At 37.0% G+C, this 20,372-nt stretch overlaps 1 protein-coding gene across 1 annotated transcript; it reads left to right on the top strand.

Annotated features, from left to right (window-relative positions):
• The first annotated feature begins 367 nt into the window (after window positions 1-367).
• chtf18 (CTF18, chromosome transmission fidelity factor 18 homolog (S. cerevisiae)) lies at window positions 368-20,365 on the top strand. Its single transcript, XM_071582335.1, is given in 22 exon segments — window positions 368-524; window positions 3,845-4,012; window positions 4,656-4,776; window positions 4,896-5,115; window positions 5,335-5,427; window positions 5,514-5,566; window positions 5,736-5,877; window positions 5,982-6,194; window positions 6,685-6,782; window positions 6,881-6,968; window positions 7,016-7,188; window positions 7,441-7,534; window positions 7,627-7,725; window positions 7,825-7,955; window positions 8,636-8,759; window positions 10,444-10,668; window positions 11,802-11,813; window positions 12,409-12,539; window positions 15,772-15,916; window positions 19,152-19,268; window positions 19,863-19,923; window positions 20,085-20,365. Coding segments are annotated over 22 exon segments (2,727 nt in total). The 5' UTR covers window positions 368-436; the 3' UTR covers window positions 20,216-20,365.
• Window positions 20,366-20,372: the final 7 nt, after the last annotated feature.

The following is a 20,372-nucleotide window of genomic DNA, read 5'->3' as shown; positions in this document are numbered from 1 at the left end:
CCCCCTCAGTTTGTCTGCCAATCAGAAGCAAGGGAAACGAGGGAATGACAGATTTGAACAACGCATATCATTGTTTTAGTGCATACAGTATTTAGGAAATTACATTATTTCATATCAATTGAATCTATTGTAAACTTGCAATTATAATACATTGGAAAATGACAGTTCAAAAAAGGCTGATGATAGAGTTTTCAAACAGGCTATTTTCTAATATAAATCTTAAATTGTTGTATTCGCCTTTGTTTATTTAATTTACCATGTCCAGGACTTTTATCGAGCGGATGTAGGTCTTACAATAAAACCGGAAGTACATGTATGTACACAAAAAATTTGCGCAAAAATTTCTTTTGTCGATGTATATGCGCTCTACTACTTGTTTATTCATACGTCAGGTTACATGTAAATTTCCTGTCAAAACATTCGAGAGACCGCAAACATGGACGAATATGATGAAATGTACGGGATTGAAGATGATTTTGAACACCAGTTTGCGGATGAATTGGAAGTCATGGCTGAAATGGAACGTAAGTTAGACAGATATGTTAATATCTGTCTTAACTCTCTGTCTGATGGTATAACGACTGACTGCTCCTCCTTAAAGTATTTAAATCTAGTTTACATCGCATTTTAGATTTCTGTGTCGTGTCTAAAAAATATATTTACCATAGTAGTACCACGGTATTCTCTGAAGAATAGAATATCTGAATGCCATTGCTCTTTGTTAGTGTCAGAAAAGGATTCATGATATTGTCATAAGATACATTTTGCAGCATTTGTGTGTGTGTGTAGATTGCTCTGTTTGCTGTGGAGTCAAGAAATCTGTAAATATGTTTAAAAGATGAATATGAGACAACTACAAATTGTCATATTTTATTATTGGGTGTTTCAACACATACATGTTTTACCAACTAAGATCAACACTTTTAAAGTTGCATCCCCCTATCTGATGTGAGCATAAGTGTTGGAACAGTTGCCTCACAGGTCTCTCTAAGTGATCAGCTGTGTCCTGTTGAATTAATTGTTAAGGTATTAAAAGCAGGGAATGTGTCGTATCAGTTATATCCATTGCTTCTGCATTCTGAGTCTTGCATTCGATGACGATACACACAAACCAGGATGGAGACGAGGGAGCTGATTTCGAGAGAAAAGCCAGCAATTTGGATGCTAAAAGCAAAGAGGAACTCAATTAGAGTTATAGAAAAAACTAAATGCATGGAGAAATCAAGAGTTTGGAAACCACCGGCGACATCAGCAACCAACAACGACCTGATCGGCTGAGGATAAACAACAGCAGTTGATGACAGACAAATCATGAAAGCTGTGAAAATGAACCCTAAAATACGTGTCTGTAAAATCACCAACAACCTTCAGAAAGCTGGGGTGATGCTCTGACAATCTACTGTCCGCAAGAGACTTCGACACAGAATTACAGAGGCTACACGGCAAGATGCAATCCTCTGATTAGCAAGTTTGCAAAAAAGCACAAATGTGAGCCAGTCGAGTTTTGGAACTGAGTTTTATGGGCAGGTGAGACAAAGATTAACCTTTATCTAAGTGATGGGAAAGCAAAAGTGTGGAGAAAAAGGGAACTGCAAATGATCCTAAGGCATACAGCCTCATCTGTAAAGCATGGTGGAGGTTTTGTCATGGCATGGGCATGCATAGCTGTCTCTGGAACAGGCCCTCTCAACTTTAATGATGACTTAATATATGATGACAGTAGCAGAATGATTGCAGAAGTATACAGAAATATCTTGGCTTCCAATGTTCAAGGAAATGCCACCAGTTTCATTGGGAAGCGCTTCATATTGCATCAGGACAGACTCCACCGGCCTCGCTCCGTTCCCACGGCTCTCGGCCCCGCCCCCACACGTCACAGGCTCATTTTCCAACTCCCCTAGAGTTAAACGGTTGAGTTTTACCGTTTTCGAGTCCATTCAGCCGATCTCCGGGTCTGGCGGTAGCACTTTTAGCTTAGCTTAGCATAGATCATTGAATCTGATTAGACCGTTAGCATCTCGCTCAAAAATGACCAAAGAGTTTCGATATTTTTCCTATTTAAAACTTGACTCTTCTGTAGTTACATCGTGTACTAAGACCGACGGAAAATGAAAAGTTGCGATTTTCTAGGCCGATATGGCTAGGAACTATACTCTCATTCCGGCGTAATAATCAAGGAACTTTGCTGCCGTACCATAGGTGCAGCAGGTGCAATGATATTACGCAGCGCCTGAAAATAGGCTTATTGGAAGTTACCTAGCTGGGGATTATTTTCAGGCGTAAGATTTGCATAATGCCGCCCAAATGTTCACGCAAAGAAATAAGTCGTAACTTTTATTCTCGCTGTAGAATTGTTGTTGCCGCCGCCGCCATGTCATGACGGCGCTGTGTGTTTAGTTGTGAAAGCTAAACTACTTTGTTCCAAAAGAGGACGATATCCGCTTCGTCATTCCTAGAGCTTATCCATGCTGGTCGCTGAGGAAATACAACAACTTTGCGCTGTGGATCGCCGGATCGGCTTTCATTGTGGACGAAGCGGAGTCCAGCCCGGGGTCGTCACATGTGGTTGCCGCAAGCCCACCGGCCGCTCCTTCGTCGAATCCGCTGTTCCTCACTCTAGCCCGCCGTGTGTGACGCATTTTATGGGTGGAGGACTGTTTCCTGAACCTGCAGAGTAGCCTACAATGGGTCTGTGCTCAAAGGCTCTTCTATAAAGTGGGGCAGTTCCAACTTTGCAAGGACAGTCTGGCACTTCTGACTCACAGCCTGTAAGTACGTTTTTTTTATATTTAAAGAATTTGCCACTGACGATTCAAATGCGAGTTTTGAATGAATGATGCATTTATATAGCGCTTCATTGTGTATTGTTGTACACCCAAAGCGCTTTACAATCATATGGGGGTCTCTCTTCAACCACCACCAGAGTTTTGAGCAGTGTTGAGTAGCGCTTGTTGTTTGTCGTATCTCCGTTCACAAATGCAGACATGGTTTTATGTTTACGCGGCACGATACGCAATGCAGCGCGTAAAAACACAGTATAAGTCATTATAATCCGTAATTATGTCCCCACTGGATGCAACAAATGCCTTCGTTTGCAATGGGTTTTAATGTTTTTGAATCGTCACTCCGGCCGGACAGGGCATCACAGTAACATTTCCGTCACACGCTTGAGGTATTCAAGCAATCACAACGCACTAGATAGCTGGCCAATCAGCGTACACTTCGCTTTTCAGAAAGATGAGCTTTGTAAAAATCGACGCGTTTCAGAAAGGCGGGGCATAGAGAAGAAACAATAATGTACAGTATGTAGAAAATAATGTGTTTTTTTAACCTTAAACCGCATAAACACATTGCATTACACCAAATACACAACATAATGTTCTTTTTAGCAACATCATATGACCCCTTTAAGTTCAACTGTCCCAAAACTTATGCTCACATCAGATAGTGGGAACTCTAAAAGTGCTGTCCTTTTTATTTGGTAAAACATGTATGTGTTGAAACAGCTAATAATAAAATGTGACAATCTGTAGTTTTGTCTCGTATTAATCTTTTAATCATATTTGCAAATGTCTTGACTCCACAGCAAGCAGAGCAATTTTGTCTTTACTGTACCAATACTTATGGAGGGCACTGTATATATATATTTATATTTATGTGTGTGCATTTGGGCAAGTAAATATAAATGTGAATTTACCAAACATTGTTGGAAAATTATTATTCAATTATTATTTTATATTTTAAGCAATGAGCTATATTGTACCATTTAATTATTAATAATCACTTGACATAATTAAAACAGTTTGTTAATTTTGAACGTATGAATGTTTCTGTATGTGTGTAGGTGAACGTCCTTCAAGTGCAAAAGTGTCTGAGTTCTGCAATAAGAAGCCGATTGCGCAGACGTTTGAGGAAGCCATTGTGTCTGGTGATGTGCCATTGAGAAAATCAGTAAATAAACAGTGTCCTGAGAGCATCTCACCTCCAGGATGTGAGGAAGAGGAATCTCTGAGTAAGTGCATTACATTGAATTTTCATGTAATAAAACAATAATTCAGAGCTACACTATCATTCAAAAGTTTGATGTCAGTAAGATTTTTTTCTTGGTTTTGAAAGTTTTGTATGCTCACCAAGACTGCATTTAATTGATCAAAAATACAATAAAAACAGAAATACTGTGAACATATTATTACAATTTTAAATAACGTTTCTATTTTAATATGTAATTTATTAATGTGATGGCAAAGCTGAATTACTCCAGTCTTCAATGTCACATGATCCTTCAGAAATCATTCCAGTATGCTGATTTGGGGCTTAAGTAGGCCTAATATTTATTATTATATCAGTGTTGAAAACAGTTGTGCTGCATAATATTTTTGTGGAAACCATGAGACATCTTTTTCAGGATTCTATGATGAATAGAAATTTCAAAAGAACAGGATTTATTTTTTTATTTTAGAATTTTTTTGTAATATTATATGTTTTTATTCTAATTTTTGATCAATTTAATGCATCATTACTGGATTAAAGTATTAATTTCTTAAAAACAAAACAATCTTACCCCAAACATTTGAACAGTAGCTTACACTTCAACTTTGTGAAATTAGTGTGTAAAATGTAATGCAGTGTCTAATGAGTTTTGCGGTTTCTTAAAGCTCCTAAACCTAAGAAAAAGAGACAAGATGTGGCAAAAAAAATGGAGTTTGGTGTTGAAAATGGTGATGACATCACCCCTCCATCTTCCCCAGAGGTTTATGACAGACCAGCAAGAGATGGGTAAAAGTTTATGCACATCACAGTTAAACTGTACTGTTTCACATTATAACATTACAGTCATTGATTGTTGAGTGTTAAAGTATGTTTTTTTAAAATTATTTTTTAAAATCTTTTTACAGGCCTGGATTTTCTCTGTCTCCAGATAGACCAGCAGCCACAAAAATAACAACCAATGTGTTAGATATTAGTGGACTGGCTGCATTGCAGGAGTAACTGAAGCGGGGTACTGCAGCAAGACGCCATGCCCAGAAACGGCCCCCTGCAAGCAGAGATTACATAACTGTCACAGACTCCATGGGAAACAGAGTCTACCTTAACAAGAAAGAGGATAAGGAGAAGGTTTTAGACCCCACAAGCAATTTTACTTTACAGTAGGGCTGTGCAAAAAATCGAATGCGATTTTCATGCTCATCTCGTCAGTAGAGCCGGTTCTGTGATTAGTAGTAAATCTCCAGCACGTGCTTTCAGCTTTCGATTTTTTGCACAGCCCTACTTTACAGCTTGCTGGAATACAATGTATGAAGTTTATTTATTGATTTTTCTAAACCTTATTCTCAGGCACCGGAGCCTTGAGCCTTCCGCAACTCGCTGAATGGGCTAGGACTGTTAGTGGTTCCCGTAGAAGTGTTGAAAGAACAAATTGCAGAGAGAGTAAGAATATGTGTGCACATGCAAAAATAAAAAAACTAAATGAATGATTTGGAGGAAATCTGTCTGAATTGGTTTTGTTTTTCCAGCGCCATCGGCAAGTGGTGGAGGAGTCCCAAAGGTTGACAGAGCTCATGAATAGGTGACATTTTTGTTTGTATTGTATCAGTCACTCAGCCTCAGGCCATTTCTCCAAATCTGGTCCAATAAAAAAAACTCATCTACATCTTGGATGGCCTGAGGGTGAGTACATTTTCAGCATATCTTCATATTTGGCTGAGCTATTCCTTTTACTCTTAATGGCGTTTTAGTGGTATAGATGCAGAGCTTCTTGCAGAAGAGCAGACAGACTCTGGTGTGGATGGTGATAGTGGGGAAGATGAAGGCTCGTCCTCGTGGCTGTGGGTGGATCAGTTCTCACCACAGCACTACACTAATCTACTCAGTGATGATGTGAGTCATAGACACGATGTTCATTTGAAAACTAACCTCTGTAATTGAAGATAAAGGATATTGGCATGTATTTTCCTTGTAATTATTTACATTTGTCTCTGTAGTTTACTAATCGCTGTCTGCTGAAGTGGCTGAAACTCTGGGACACTGTGGTCTTCGGGCGAGAGAGGAAACCACGTTCGGCCCCTGCAGACATTAGATTGAATTTCACAAATGCTCAAAACCAGAACCAGTCCCAGCGTTTCAAAACCAAGTCCCAAATGACAGAAGAGATACTAGAGGCTGAGCTCGACCAGTACAAAAGAACTAAATTTAAGGCGAGTAAAACTAAGCAGTCACAACAGATTTATTAAATTTATATTAGGTTTATATTTGTATAAATTAAGCTTTTCCTATTTGTACTTGAGGTTTACATTTGGAATTATTTAGAAGTTTTATATATATTTTTTTTATTTTAATTATGTAATGTTATGTTTATATATTAAAATACAAAATATATTTATACATTTTTATATATAATTTTCTATAGATTTATAAGCTAATAAATATGCAAATTCTTAAAATTCATATTTAGATAAGTATTTTACATTTTGAAATTTAGGTCACTAAATTTACCAAATTATTTGCCAATTATTTGATTTGACGTTTGACAGTGAATAGGTGATATTCATTGTAAAATATGAACATAAGCTGCATGAGACATGGTTTCACCATCAGAGAAGTTGTGAATGTAATGCCAAGAGGTGTGTAATTCTTATTTTTACCATTTTAAACATGTTGTTTAACTGTGTATGTCATAATACACAGGTGGCACTGTTATCAGGTCCTCCTGGACTGGGGAAAACCACGCTAGCACACATTATCGCAAAGCATGCTGGTTACAATGTAGTAGAAATTAACGCTAGGTAAGAGGATGCAAGCCCTATTGTAATGAATCTTGATGTAGAAGTATCCACATATAAATGTTGACACTCACAAGCTGATAGCGCTATTCTCTTCTTAGCGATGACCGCAGTGCAGAGCTCTTCCAGAAATGTATTGATACCGCAACACAGATGAAGTCAGTCCTGGGAGCCAATGAAAAAAGACCTGCTTTCAGTTTTATTGTTTACTTTTAATTCATTGGCCTGTCTAATAGTAGCTGCTTCTCACTTTTTTTTTCTTATCGGCTCAGGCTGCCATTAATATCCTTTTAGCGACGTTGAACCAGAAGGATAGCAGAGAAGGAGAGGAGTCAGGTGTTAATGCCTTGAAAAAGAAAAAGAAGAAATCTGTGCTTCTTAGACCAATCATCTGCATCTGCAATGACCTGTAAGTCCTCTGTTTAAGTGGCTTAAGTCAACATTTTGGTATGTTTGAAATATTTGACATTTCTGACTAGTTAACTTTCAGAAAACACACAAATAATGTCCAACAAATGTTGATTTTTGTTATGCATCACCTTCATAATTTAAACTACGACTGGAAGATCAATACAAAAAATGCTGTATTTTTATGTGAAAAGGTTACTTTGATGAAAGGAAAAAATGTAACCTATTTAGTATTTACCCATGCTCTTGTCAGGTATGTTCCAGCTCTGAGACCGATGAGACAGCAAGCTTTGCTATTGGCCTTTCCCCAGACTCTGCCCACTCGCTTAGCTCAAAGACTAGCAGAAGTGACATGCACATACACTCGCATATCTACAATATGATTTTGTAAATGCATGCATGAATGTGGACCCATGCATGCTGTTGTTTCTGTTTGCAGATCACAAGGCGGCAGGGTATGAAAGCAGATACTGGCACTCTAATGGCCTTGTGTGAGAAAACTGACAATGACATCTGTGCTTGCATCAACACAATACAGGTGAGAGAGATGTGTGCTAAAAACATGCCAGAATTCAAATTTGGGTTTGCTTATGCTAATTGGTTCAAATATGGGTTTGCTCATGTTTTTTGTGTGCAGTTTTTACACAGTTGTGGACAGAAGCACTTGGATCAGAGCAGTGTCAATTCAGTCTCCGTGGGATTGAAAGACCAAAACAAGGGACTTTTCTCAGTTTGGCAGGAAATCTTTCAGCTTCCTCGACTGAAAAGGTACTGCAAAACAAAATATGCCATACTCAAGGACATGCTCTTTTCACACAGCCCTCTCTTTTAAATATTTGAATGAATTGATTGAAAACATTGATTGACCTCGTATTGATGAAAAAACTACATGGATTAGTTGTAAAATTTGTAATGGTGTATATATATATATATATATATATATATATATATATGTGTGTGTTTTTAAAAATTCACTTTGTCATAGCACAGGACAATATTTAAGTGTAATTCTCAATTTAAAAAATCACATTTAACAAATGCAAAAAAAAAAAATACATTATTTAAATTGTAAATAGTTTACATAACACGTTCATATTTATTATACCACCTTTATGCAGATTAGATTATTTTTTCATTTATTTCCCAATTTAAAAAAAGGTGCATAGTAAATCCTAAAACTGGATTTTTCTATTTTCTTTATCACAAATAGTATGTATTTTGTATGTTATTTTATTTATTTTCGTTATTTTTGTCTGATTTTTGGGATACAGTATGAAAATGTTTCCATTCCATTCATATTAAACATTAAAAGAGAAACTAAATAATTAAGTTGGGGGTCAACCAGTGTCAGCTGGTGTTTTTAAATTTTGTTTGATCAGATTGTGTCACTAATTACTGCGTCCTTCAGTTTATGACCTCTGTAATTTTTTGATATTGTGGTGATTTAGGAAGCGGATTGGTGGAGATCCTTTTGGTGGTTTTGATGAGGCGGGACCTAAAGATGGCGCACAAAGGATTCAGCACATCTTACATTTGGTCTCATCTAATGGAGAGCATGAGAAACTCACTCAGGTAATGATAGATATGCTCTACTTTGGGCTTCATTGGAGAAAGAGTACTAAAAACTTGAATTGTGCCCTCAAGCATTCAGACACATAAATCACACTTTATGGCCCGGTTTCATAGACAGGGCTTAGCCTAAGCCAGGATTAAGCCATAGTTAAATTAGGACATTTTAAGTAATTTTTATAAACATGCCATAGAAAAAAGCATTACTGGTGTTCATCTTTAAACAAAACAAATGCACTGACATGTTTTAAGATCAGTCGGTGCAAGTTTCTTTCAGTTGAAACAGCTCCGATTTACATTTTAGTCTAGGACTAGGCTTAAAGGGTTAGTTCACCCAAAAATGAAAATTAGCCCATAAATTACTCACCCTCAAGTCATCCTAGGTTTATATGACTTTCTTCTTTCAGACGAATCCAGTCGGAGTTATGTATAAAAAATAGACTTTAATCTTTCAAGCTGTTTAATGGCACTCAGCGGCTTTTGCATGCATCAGTCCAAAAGAAGATAAATAAAAAGTGCCCATCCATAAAAAAAGTGTCTCACACGGGGGGGCGGTGAACAAAGGCCTCCTGTTGCGAATTGATGCGTTTTTGTAAGAAAAATAACCATATTTAAAACGTAATAATCAATTTAATGTAGCTTGTGCTCACTGTTGTAAAGGGAAGCAGTTCCGGGCAGATGACGGATGAGGTCGGCTTTGTGCATGTGCATAATGTAGCTTGTGCTCACTGTTGTAAAGGGAAGCAGTTCCGGGCGGATGACGGATGAGGTCGGCTTTGTGCATGTGCCGCTCAGAAGTGACGCACGCGGAAGAGCAGGGGAGAGATCAAAACAAAACATCGGTCACTTATTAGAAGTACAAAATGAGGATTTGTAAAGAAGAATGTTGGAGGATTTCGATATAAGCCAAGAGGAGACTGGTTTTCCTTTGCTAAAGTAAGGAATCTTTGCTTCCTTTAACAAACGTTGGTCTTCATGAAACTCACCAGCGCATGCGCAACTCCGACATCTTACGTCATCCTCCCGGAGCTGCTTCCGTGTACAACTGTTGGCGCAAGCTACATTAAAGTGATTATTACGTTTTGAATATGGATATTTTTATTTAAAAAACGCATTGATTCGCTATAGGAGGCCTTTGTTCACCCCCCGGAGCCGTGTGAGACACTTTTTTATTTTTATGGATGGGCGCTTTTTATTTAACTTCTTTTGGACTGATGCATGCAACACCCGCTGGGTGGCATTAAACAGCTTGGACGATCAAAGACAATTTTTTTATATAACTCCGACTGGATTCGTCTGAATGAAGAAAGTCATATAAACCTAGGATGACTTGAGGGTGAGTAATTTATGGGCTAATTTTCATTTTTGGGTGAACTAACCCTTTAAGCCTTGTCTGTGAAACCGGGGGAAAATGCTTGAATTTCTTTGCTTAAGATAGCAAAATGTCAAAGGAGTTTATCACAAATAAATATGGTCATGTTTCTATAATGTTTGACAACCAGAAAGTGTAATTTTGAGTTGACTACCATGTATGTTTTGTTATTTAAACCCTCACAAAATTCTTTCTGCAATTTTTTTTATTTGAAAAGTTCTTTCTTTCTTTCTTTCTTTCTTTCTTTGAATATCTTGTAAAATCTATGTAAAAGAGTGGTTTCAGCCAAAATGATTCACATTCTCTCTTCCATAGGGCCTGTACGATAACTTCCTCAGCATGAAACTGAAGGACCCAGGGATGTTGGGTGTGTGCGCAGGTCTTGACTGGTTGTGTTTCTCTGACATGTTGAATGAGTGTGTGTTACACGGACAGAACTATTCGCTTATGCGCTACTTCCCTTTCCTGCCTGCTGCCTTCCACCAACTATATGCTGCAAACTCTGTCCCACTCATCAATTATCCACACAGTCACTACGAGGTGAGAGAATGCAATAGACAGCGAGAGCACATGCTGTCTATCCGCCCTTATCCTTAATACCCTAATGTCCTGTCGTTCCCCTTCTACCTTTCATTAAATTAAAGCACTCTGTCCCAGTTACACACTTGACCATAAAACCTCAAAACACAGCCCTCATGTGTCTCCTTTGACTATGACTGGAGTTATGCCATTGAGCATCTGTTTTTCCACATACATTAACATTTAAAAGTTTGCGGTCATTTAGGTCTTTTTTTCTTTTTAACAAATTTAATACTATATTCAGCATGGATTCATTAAAACTGATGAAACGTTACAGTGAAGACATTTCTTTTGAACTTTCCATTCATCAGATAATCCTGAAATTACTTTGTAACTAGTTACAGTGCTTTACAAAAAATTTTATGCTTTACAATGATTTTACAAATTTAATGTTTGTTTTATGCTTCTTTTTATAAACGTTTGTAAGACATTTATGACTTCTTTGCACATGCTCTTCTTTGCTCTTCAAGTTATTAGGCTTTGTTAATGTTCCACTTTGTTAAAGTCGCCACAGTCATTGCATACTTTACATGTGCTTTATTTGTATCTTTTTGTTTTATTAGTATATTTAGCTATTTACCGTTTGTAGAAGTTAAAATATAATTTGTTAGATAAATTAAATTTCTGATTGTAGTCCTTGAAAACTAAAAAAGTAGAGCTTGAATTTTATGGTACGAATCCTCTTTATTTCCATGCTAAAACGAATTGCATATCACATGTACCATGATTGGTGTTGGCAGCAGTTTAGCAGTTTTCAATACCAATTTTGATATGGCAGCAAATACGAATATGCTCCTTTATTTGAAAAGTTAAAGCCAATAGCAGCAGTTAAATTGTTAACTTGAGCCATTCTGCAAGGTTCCATCATATACCAAAGTCGTGCCCTTTAAAGACAGTCAGTCAACTCAAATGTTCTAAGAAGGAAAGAAAGTAAAAAAGAAAAAAATGGGCCAATTTTTAAGCACATTCAGATATTTGGGTTTGCTGATATCAGATAGCATGACCTCTTTATATAATGATGATAAACTCTTAACATTTATCATTTTTATTGTAAAATGAAAGTGGTAATAAATGTCATATAAATTCATTTCTAGGCTTTCACCAAAAGACAGTATAAGTCATTATAATCCATAATTATGTCCCCACTGGATGCAACAAATGCCTCGTTTGTAATGGGTTTAATTGGTTTTGTCTGGTCATGCCGGGAGATGGCATCACAGTATGGTAGGGGCATAACATTTCCGTCACACGCTTGAGGTATTCGGCCAATCACAACGCACTGGATAGCTGGCCAATCACAGCACATCTCGCTTTTCAGACCGATGAGCTTTGTAAAAATGGACGCGTTTCAGAAAGGCGGGGCATAGAGGAGAAACAATAATGTACAGTATGTGGAAAATAATGTGTTTTTTTTTACCTTAAACCGCATAAACACATTTGATTACTCCAAATACTCAAAATAATGTTCTTTTCAGCAACATCATATGACCCCTTTAAGAAATGTTTCTTGAGCATCAAATCACAGCATATTAGAATGATTTCTGAAGGATCATGTGACACTGAAGACTGGAGTAATGATGCTGAAAATTCAGCTTTGCCATCACAGGAATAAATTACATTTTAAATGAAATAAAATTTCACATGTATTTTTTTTAAACAAATAAATGCAGCCTTTGGTGAATTGTGATGTGTTTCTTACAGGTCAACCCTCAGCTTTACAGCACTAGGGAGAAGCAGCAGCTCTATGATTTGATTGACACCATGATCAACTATAACCTGACCTATAGACAGGACCGCACACCAGAGGGACAGTACACTTATGTTCTGGAGCCGTGAGTACATGCACATACACAAACAACATTACCCTGATCTACAGACATATTGTTCTGTTATGCAACTCATACTTCATCACAAGAATACACAATAACACACACAGCGCTGAGAGATTCTGTATGTGTTTACCTGTTCATCGCGATTTATGAGAGATTAGGCTGCGTCTCCAGATTATTGTCTCTCCCTCCCCTACTCTTCCCCTTTTTTATTATTCTCCATCCTCTGTTTCACTTTGGCGATTCTCTCAGATGAGAACTTGGAGGTTTTTGTTACTTGCCTCATGCATGGATGCACATGTTCATCACTCAAGTATATAAAAAGACCTACAATCCTGTCTGTGGCTTACCGTGTCCTACCACTCACACTGATTGATGGAAGTGATGCTGACAATGTTCACAAACAAGCTTTGACAGTCATGCGTGGAGCACTTGCTGCTGAACCTTTAAAAGTCTGCTTGATAAAGCTACAGGTGGATAAAAACCAGGAGTGAGAAGATAAGCAAGGGAACAATTTGGGCTATTGGATTGGTTTTCAGACGGCGAGTTCAAGCTGGAACAGAAGAAGAGCATCTCTGTTCATCCTGTATGTTTGCCTCTTATTCATTGAGCATTCAAGTTTTTGCAATGTTTGTTAGTTTGAATTTCTGTAAAACAGACTAGCATAGTCTAGTAATGGTTGATCAGAATTGGTTGTTCAGTGGCTGATTCTGATATGGCTATTGTCTAATGAAATGTTGATGTGTACATTCACTACTGTTCAAAAAGTTTGGTTTTTTAAAAATGTATTGTGTAATGTATAAAATGCATGTATTTATGCAGTAAAAATAGTATTACAGTTACATACTATTACAATTTTGATATATTTTAAAATTGTATTAGCCTAATTCCTGCTGAATTTTCAGCAGCTATTAATCCAGTCTTCAGTGTCACATGACATTGTGTTGTTTAAAATTTTTGTGGAAACCATGAAGCATTTTTTCAGGATTTATTTGTTACTTGTTTACTTATTTAGGATAAACTAATTAATTGCTTTACTGTTCATTTCTTACTGTTTTTAGTTAAAAAATTGAGTGTTTTCACTAAAAATACACTAAATGTAATAGAATGTAACAAAGAGTAATATAATATTTACTTAATTCTTTGCTGTAGAGAATTCTGTCAAAAAAAAATTATGACCCCAGAATCAGTGTTTTGCATTGAAACAGACAGTTAAAAATAGCTTTTTGGAAATGAATCAAACTGAGTGAACCAAATGAATACGTCGGTTAATTGTATATTGTCAATTATATTTAATAATGAATCTAACCCTACTAGTCTAGATTAGATAGGGCAATATAATCTAGACAGATAACATGTTTCTTATTGATAAACGCGTGTGTTTGTGTTCTCTCTGTGATTGGTGTGGTAGAATCATGCAGCAGTCGTTCCTGCAGGCCCGCTGCGATGAGACGCTGGTCACCTCTGATTGGGGGATTCCTCTGCTGGTCGCCCTGTTGCTGCTTCTGCTTGTTTATGCCTTCCTGTATCTTCCTGCCATCTCTTATCGAGCTCTGCTTCAACAAGTGCTGAGTAACCACACTGAAGCCATGCCACTGGAAAATAACAAGATGGACTGAGGATTGTACAATTCCCATGCCAAATGTTGAATGACAATGAAAGCTAACTGCATTTTCATTGCATTGAGGAGAAATGGTTCAGCGTTGTAAACCAAGAGGAGGCCTGAATGGAAGAAACAATCACATCTTGCTTTTGTAATTATTGTGCCATTTTGACAGACCATGTTGTCAATTTAATCCAAATTTTTATTGCTTAATCCTGCCAATACACAGCAAGCATTTCCATATATATGTGAAGTAGTGGTCGACCGATATATCGCCTCGGCTGATATTTGGCTTTTTTTTTTCAAATATCGGCATTGGCCGATAAGTTTTTCTGTTTTTATTTTGACGGCGCTGAGAGCGGCAGCGCCTGTGCACACAGTGCTCGCATTCTCCCTCTTGTTCGCCGTTGTCTTAATACAGATAGAAATCTGTCAAATAATCTGAAAGAGGTGTTAAACAAAGGAATTAAAATGTAGGCCTATACAAAAAGTATTATAACGATTGCTTTTATATTATTAATAATAGAAAGGCAAACATTATAATACTTTCTCGTTTGCAGTCAGCATTAAGCAAATACGCATTTACATAATTTAAACAAATCTTTGAATGGCTAATGAAAATTTAATTTCACAAACCTTGCAAACTTAGTTGAATCCAGTTGTGAGATCTTGTGAAGTGTGCATGTGACCTGCATGATCGTGTGTTCTCTGCGTGACTTTCGGTCCGTGCAAATCGAATGCTTTAAACATTAAATCGTGATTTCAAATTATGCTGCTCTTTATGCATTTGCCCACTGTCATATTCATGTCATTTTCACTGTGCTGTATGTAAAATGAGTGTTACCTTGGATTTATTTGAAAAATATGATTCCCAATGCATACAAACTTCCCAGAATACTGAGTGCTCTGTTGGTTACAGTTTACTTCCTTTTTATTTTATTTTTTATTAAATATTTATTTATTTGTGAAAAATACTTTATTAAAAATACTTAAGATATCGGCATCGGCTGTAAAAAAAATAAATAAAATATCGGTCGACCACTAATGTGAAGTCTTTTTTTGATGTTTTCATGTGAGATGCAATGGCATATCAGCAGCACAGAGATATTGAAGTATCTGGATTTTATCCAACTTTCACTGGCAACCTTTCATTGCTGTCCTGTTCTCTAGAAATGGAAGAACTATTTTATTTTAGTGTGAAAATAGCAATAACAGCATAATGTATGGGAACAAACACAAACTTGTGAACTGCTTCATATTTTTTTTGACGGAACATTCTCCAACTGTCCTAGAGAAATGACTTTGTGTATGTGACCAGGAATACCCTGCACAACTAATCCTGCTTTTGGATTTTCATCTGCTTGTGTGTATTGCACATATTGTTTAATTTACTTCTATTCCTGGAAGAGTGTTTCACCTTCTGAGTAAGACGGATTATTTGGCTCACCCGCTTTCCACTCTTTAAACCAGCTCATCTTCATTTATATCCCTCCTCGTTAGATTCCCTTGTTTGAGCTCTCTTTGGAGTCGTGCCCAATAATAAAATGTTATGTAAAGGTTTGTGCTTTCATTTATATTTAGCTGTTTTCATGGACTTGTTGTACATTAAATGACCTGTGTGTGTTTCCACAGTAATGTAGAAGATGTGGTGCATTTTCCGGATTTACCTCCCCGGAGACAGTTAACCTATCAGGTGAAGCAGCTGATTGCCATGGAGACGGAACTGGAGAGGATGAGGAGGGTGGAGAAAGCCCAGCAGAAACGAAACCCACACAAGGTAAAATTCACACACACAGCCTGTGCACAAATATGCACACTTACATAATATATACAAAATATATTATAAATAATATTTGAAAATATAATATATTATACAACAACTTATTTATGTATTTATTGAGTTACTCCTAAAAAGTGAATTAAATCTGTTATATGAGGAGTTTTTTTCCTGAAAGTTTGATGCTTTGCCTGCAAGTGTTTTTTTGTTTATTTTGTATGGTTGTATTTGTGTGTGTGTCTTTAAAATTTTTTTTGTGTTTTTAAAATAATTTAAATGCAGCTAATACCCACTCATAGACACCGCACCATTTGTTTCACCACTCATTTGTAGTGTAAACATGAAATACTTTTACATGCACTTTGATCGTTTTCAGTTGGACTGCAACATGATGACTTTGGAAATGTTAACTGTTTTGTTCAACTACAGTTGTACTAGTCTGATTTTTTGTGGAGTTGGACTAACAGACCTATATAATATAATTGTATCTTGACTTCATCTAGTATGGACACTAGGCAGCAGTGAAAGACGTGCATTTAATCCTTTATGTATTGTCATGAATACTTACAACTATACAATGTACAGTGCCTATAGAAAGTCTTAATACCCCTTCATTTTTCTCACATTTTGTTATGTTGCATTGTTATGCTTATCATTACTGCTTTAAATTACTTATTTTCCATATAAATCTACTCCCCGCTCACCATAATGACAAAGCAAAAACGGATTTATCACAACTTTGCAAATTTATTGGTTGGACTAACAGACCTATATAATATAATTGTATCTTGACTTCATCTAGTATGGACACTAGGCAGCGGTGAAAGACGTGCATTTAATCCTTTATGTATTGTCATGAATACTTACAACTATACAATGTACAGTGCCTATAGAAAGTCTTAATACCCCTTCATTTTTCTCACATTTTGTTATGTTGCATTATTATGCTTATCATTACTGCTTTAAATTACTTATTTTCCATATAAATCTACTCCACGCTCACCATAATGACAAAGCAAAAACGGATTTATCACAACTTTGCAAATTTATTGAAGGAGTCATATGATGTTGCTGAAAAGAACATTATTTGGTGTAATGAAATGTGTTTATGCGGTTTAAGGTTCAAAAAACACATTATTTTCCACATACTGTACATTATTGTTTCTGAAACGCGTCGATTTTTACAAAGCTCATCAGTCTGAAAAGCGAGGTGTGCTCTGATTGGCCAGCTATCCAGTGTGAATCATCTGTGGCAAATTCTTTAAAATATGAAAACGTACTTACAGACTGTGAGTCAGAACAGCCGGTATTGTTGTCTACTCTCCCAGGAAACAGTCCTCCATAAAATGCGCTGCACACATCTGAATATTTGGGTTGAACTGTTCTGGAACAGTGTTGTAAATACAATTTAACTACTGATTTCTAGTCGTGTCCTCTTTTGGAAGACCAAACAAAGTATTTTCGCTTTCGCAATGAAACACACAGCGTCTTCACAACATGGCGGCGGCGGTGGCAGCAACAATAAAGTTACGCCTTCTTTCTTTGCGTGAACATTTGGGCGACGTTATGCAAACCTTCCCACACAGTGACGTAGACATGTGGGGGCGTGTTTAAACGAGGCATTTTAGGAGGGCGTGGACGAGTCTTAACTTTTATAAAGAATATCTCTGGGTTTGAGACTTTAGTCTTTGCAACTTTAGGGATCTTATCTATTCACGAACAGCTTGTAACACTCCAAAGAGAAAGGAAAACTGGAAATTGCATCATATGACCCCTTTAAAAAGGAAACACTGAAAAAAGTCTTCATACCCTTTGCTTTGACACTTAAAATTTAGATCAGGAGCATTCCAGTTTCACTGGATAGTCCTTGAGATGTTTCTGTAATCCGACTGGAGTTAACCTGTGGCAAATTCAGTTGATTGGACATGATTTGGAAAGGCACACACACCTGCTATATAAAGTTCAACAGCTGAAATGGATGTCAGAGCAAAAACTAAGCCATGAGGTCAAAGGAATGGCCTGCAGAGCTGAGTGACAGGATTGTGTTGAGAATAATCTGGTGAACACTACAAAAAAAATTCTGCTGTGTTGAAGGTTTACAGGAGCATTTGGCCTCCATAATCCTTAATGGATGAAGTTTGAAACAATCAGGACTCTTCCTAGATCTAGCCTCCTGGCCAAACTGATCAATCAAAGGAGAAGGGTCTTGGTTAGAGAGGTGACCAAGACACTGATGGTCACTCTGGTTGAGCTCCATGATCTTATATAGAGATGGGAGAAACTTACAGAAGGACAAACATCACTGCGACACCACCAATCTGGGCTTGATGGCAAAAGTGACCAAACTTAAGCTTCTCGGTAAAGATACATGAAACCCTGATTGGAATTTACAAAAATACACCTAAATAACTCCTTATTCATGTCTGAGGGAAACCAAGCACCGCTTATCACCTGCATAATACCATCCCAACGGTGAAGCATGGAGGCGGCAGCATCATGCAGTGGGGGTGTTTTTCAGCGGCAGGGACTGGGTAAGTGATCAGAGAAGACGGAAAGCTGAATGCAGCTAAATACAGAGATATCCTTAATGATAATCTGGTTCCGAGCGCTCAGAACCTCATACTGGGCTGAAAGTTCACCTTCCAACATGACAATCACCCTACGCACACAACCAAGGCAATGCAGCAGTGGCTTAGGGACGACTCTATGAACGTCCTCGAGTGGCCCAGCCAGAGCTGAGACTTGGAACCAATCAGACATCTTTGGAGAACCCTATAAATGGCTGTCCACCGATGGTCCCCCAGCCAACCTGACAGAGCTTGAGATGATCTAAAGAGAAGAATGGCAAAAAAACCCAAATGCAGATGTGCAAAGCTTGTTGCATCATACCCCAAAAGACGTGAGGCTGTAATTGTTGCCAAAGTGCTTCAACTAAATTGAGTTAAGGGTATGAAGACTTGTGCAATGTCATTTTTTTCAGTGTTTCCTTTTTAATAAATTTGCAAAGTTGTGACAAATCCGGTTTTTGCTTTTGTCATTATGGTGAATGGGGTGTAGATTTATGTGGAAAAAAGTAATTTAAAGCAGTTTAACATAACGCAACATAAGAAAATGTGAAAAAAATGAAGGGGTATGAAGACTTTCTATAGGCACTGTATAATATGCAGAGCTGTAGACAATCGTGTTTCATAAACAGGATTGTGCAGATTGCAAAGTATTTGTTCTGTGTGTTCAGACAGAGGCAGTTAATAAGGTGCCAGAGGAGAAGAAAACAGAAGTGAAGAAACAGACAAACAGGAACCATCAGCAGAGGCTGGAGAATATTGTTAAACAGACTGTGGTGGAAAGCAGGGTAAAGCATCTATATTAAACCACCTTAAATCCTTTACATCTGTCCTTGAACCTCCTATACTCATAAAAATCCCTTTTTAAAATGTATTTTCTTTAAGTGCAGTCCACCATTGAATGTTACCATAGCAAATTCAATACTGGAATCTGTGATTCACAACTTCATTCTGGCATTGTGTGAAACTGTTTTATGACTAATCAGTTTTATATTATTGCTGATAATATTTGCAAATAATAAAAAAATAAATAAAAATTTGCAAATATTATATGCAATAAAAAACTGATTGCAAATGCGCCAAAAAAAGCTATAATATTTACAAATTGTAGTGCTAGTTATAGATTATTGATTGTAACCTAATTTAAAATGCCAAACCAGAGAATGTTTGTTTTTGCTTTAAAGTATTTAGTAAATTCTCCCCTTTATCCATTTTACAGTGATTCTGTGCCATCATGTTATCTGATTATTCTCATACTGGCTCTCTTTGCATATGCTTGACTTATGCTTCATAATAATCCAAGATTAATTGGGTTAATAGTGGATCAGGGTCGAAGTGCTCACACGTGATGACTTGTTTATTTATCCTTTCCATGTTTATAGCCTGAATTGGATTTCTTTGGTTGAGCCATTGTACCCAAGGAGAAGCCTGTGGTCACTACAGGTGTGTTGTTGTTGTTTGTGTGTGTGTGTATATATATATATATATATATATATATATATATATATATATATATATATATATATAGATGCTTTTCATACTCTTGTGCAATAAATCACAGTACAAGTCTTCTGCTAAAAATGAACTAATCTCACTTTCTGCAGGTGAAGATGGCAAAGGAGCTGGGGTGGTGCATATCGGTAAAGCCGTGGGTAACAGTGACGTATGGTTTCGTTTCAATGAAGGTGTGTCCAATGCAGTGCGCAGAAACGTTTACATTCGGGAGTTACTTTAAAGTGATATGGGTGAGAAAGTGGATGAAGCCCATGTTAATTTACCACCTTAAATCAATAAATGAAAAACCAAAAATGTTCTGAACCTTGTACTGTAAAGTTAAAAAACAAACCTACAAATCTACAATATGTGAAAAAGAAAAAGCACTGGTTCCTCTT

The sequence above is a fragment of the Sinocyclocheilus grahami genome, unplaced genomic scaffold (genome assembly GCF_001515645.1).
Source record: "Sinocyclocheilus grahami isolate Dianchi unplaced genomic scaffold, SAMN03320097.WGS_v1.1 scaffold25.1, whole genome shotgun sequence".
Lineage (NCBI taxonomy): Eukaryota > Metazoa > Chordata > Actinopteri > Cypriniformes > Cyprinidae > Sinocyclocheilus > Sinocyclocheilus grahami.
The sequence above is the reverse complement of the archived record's forward strand: the minus strand, read 5'-3'. Positions and strand labels throughout refer to the sequence as shown.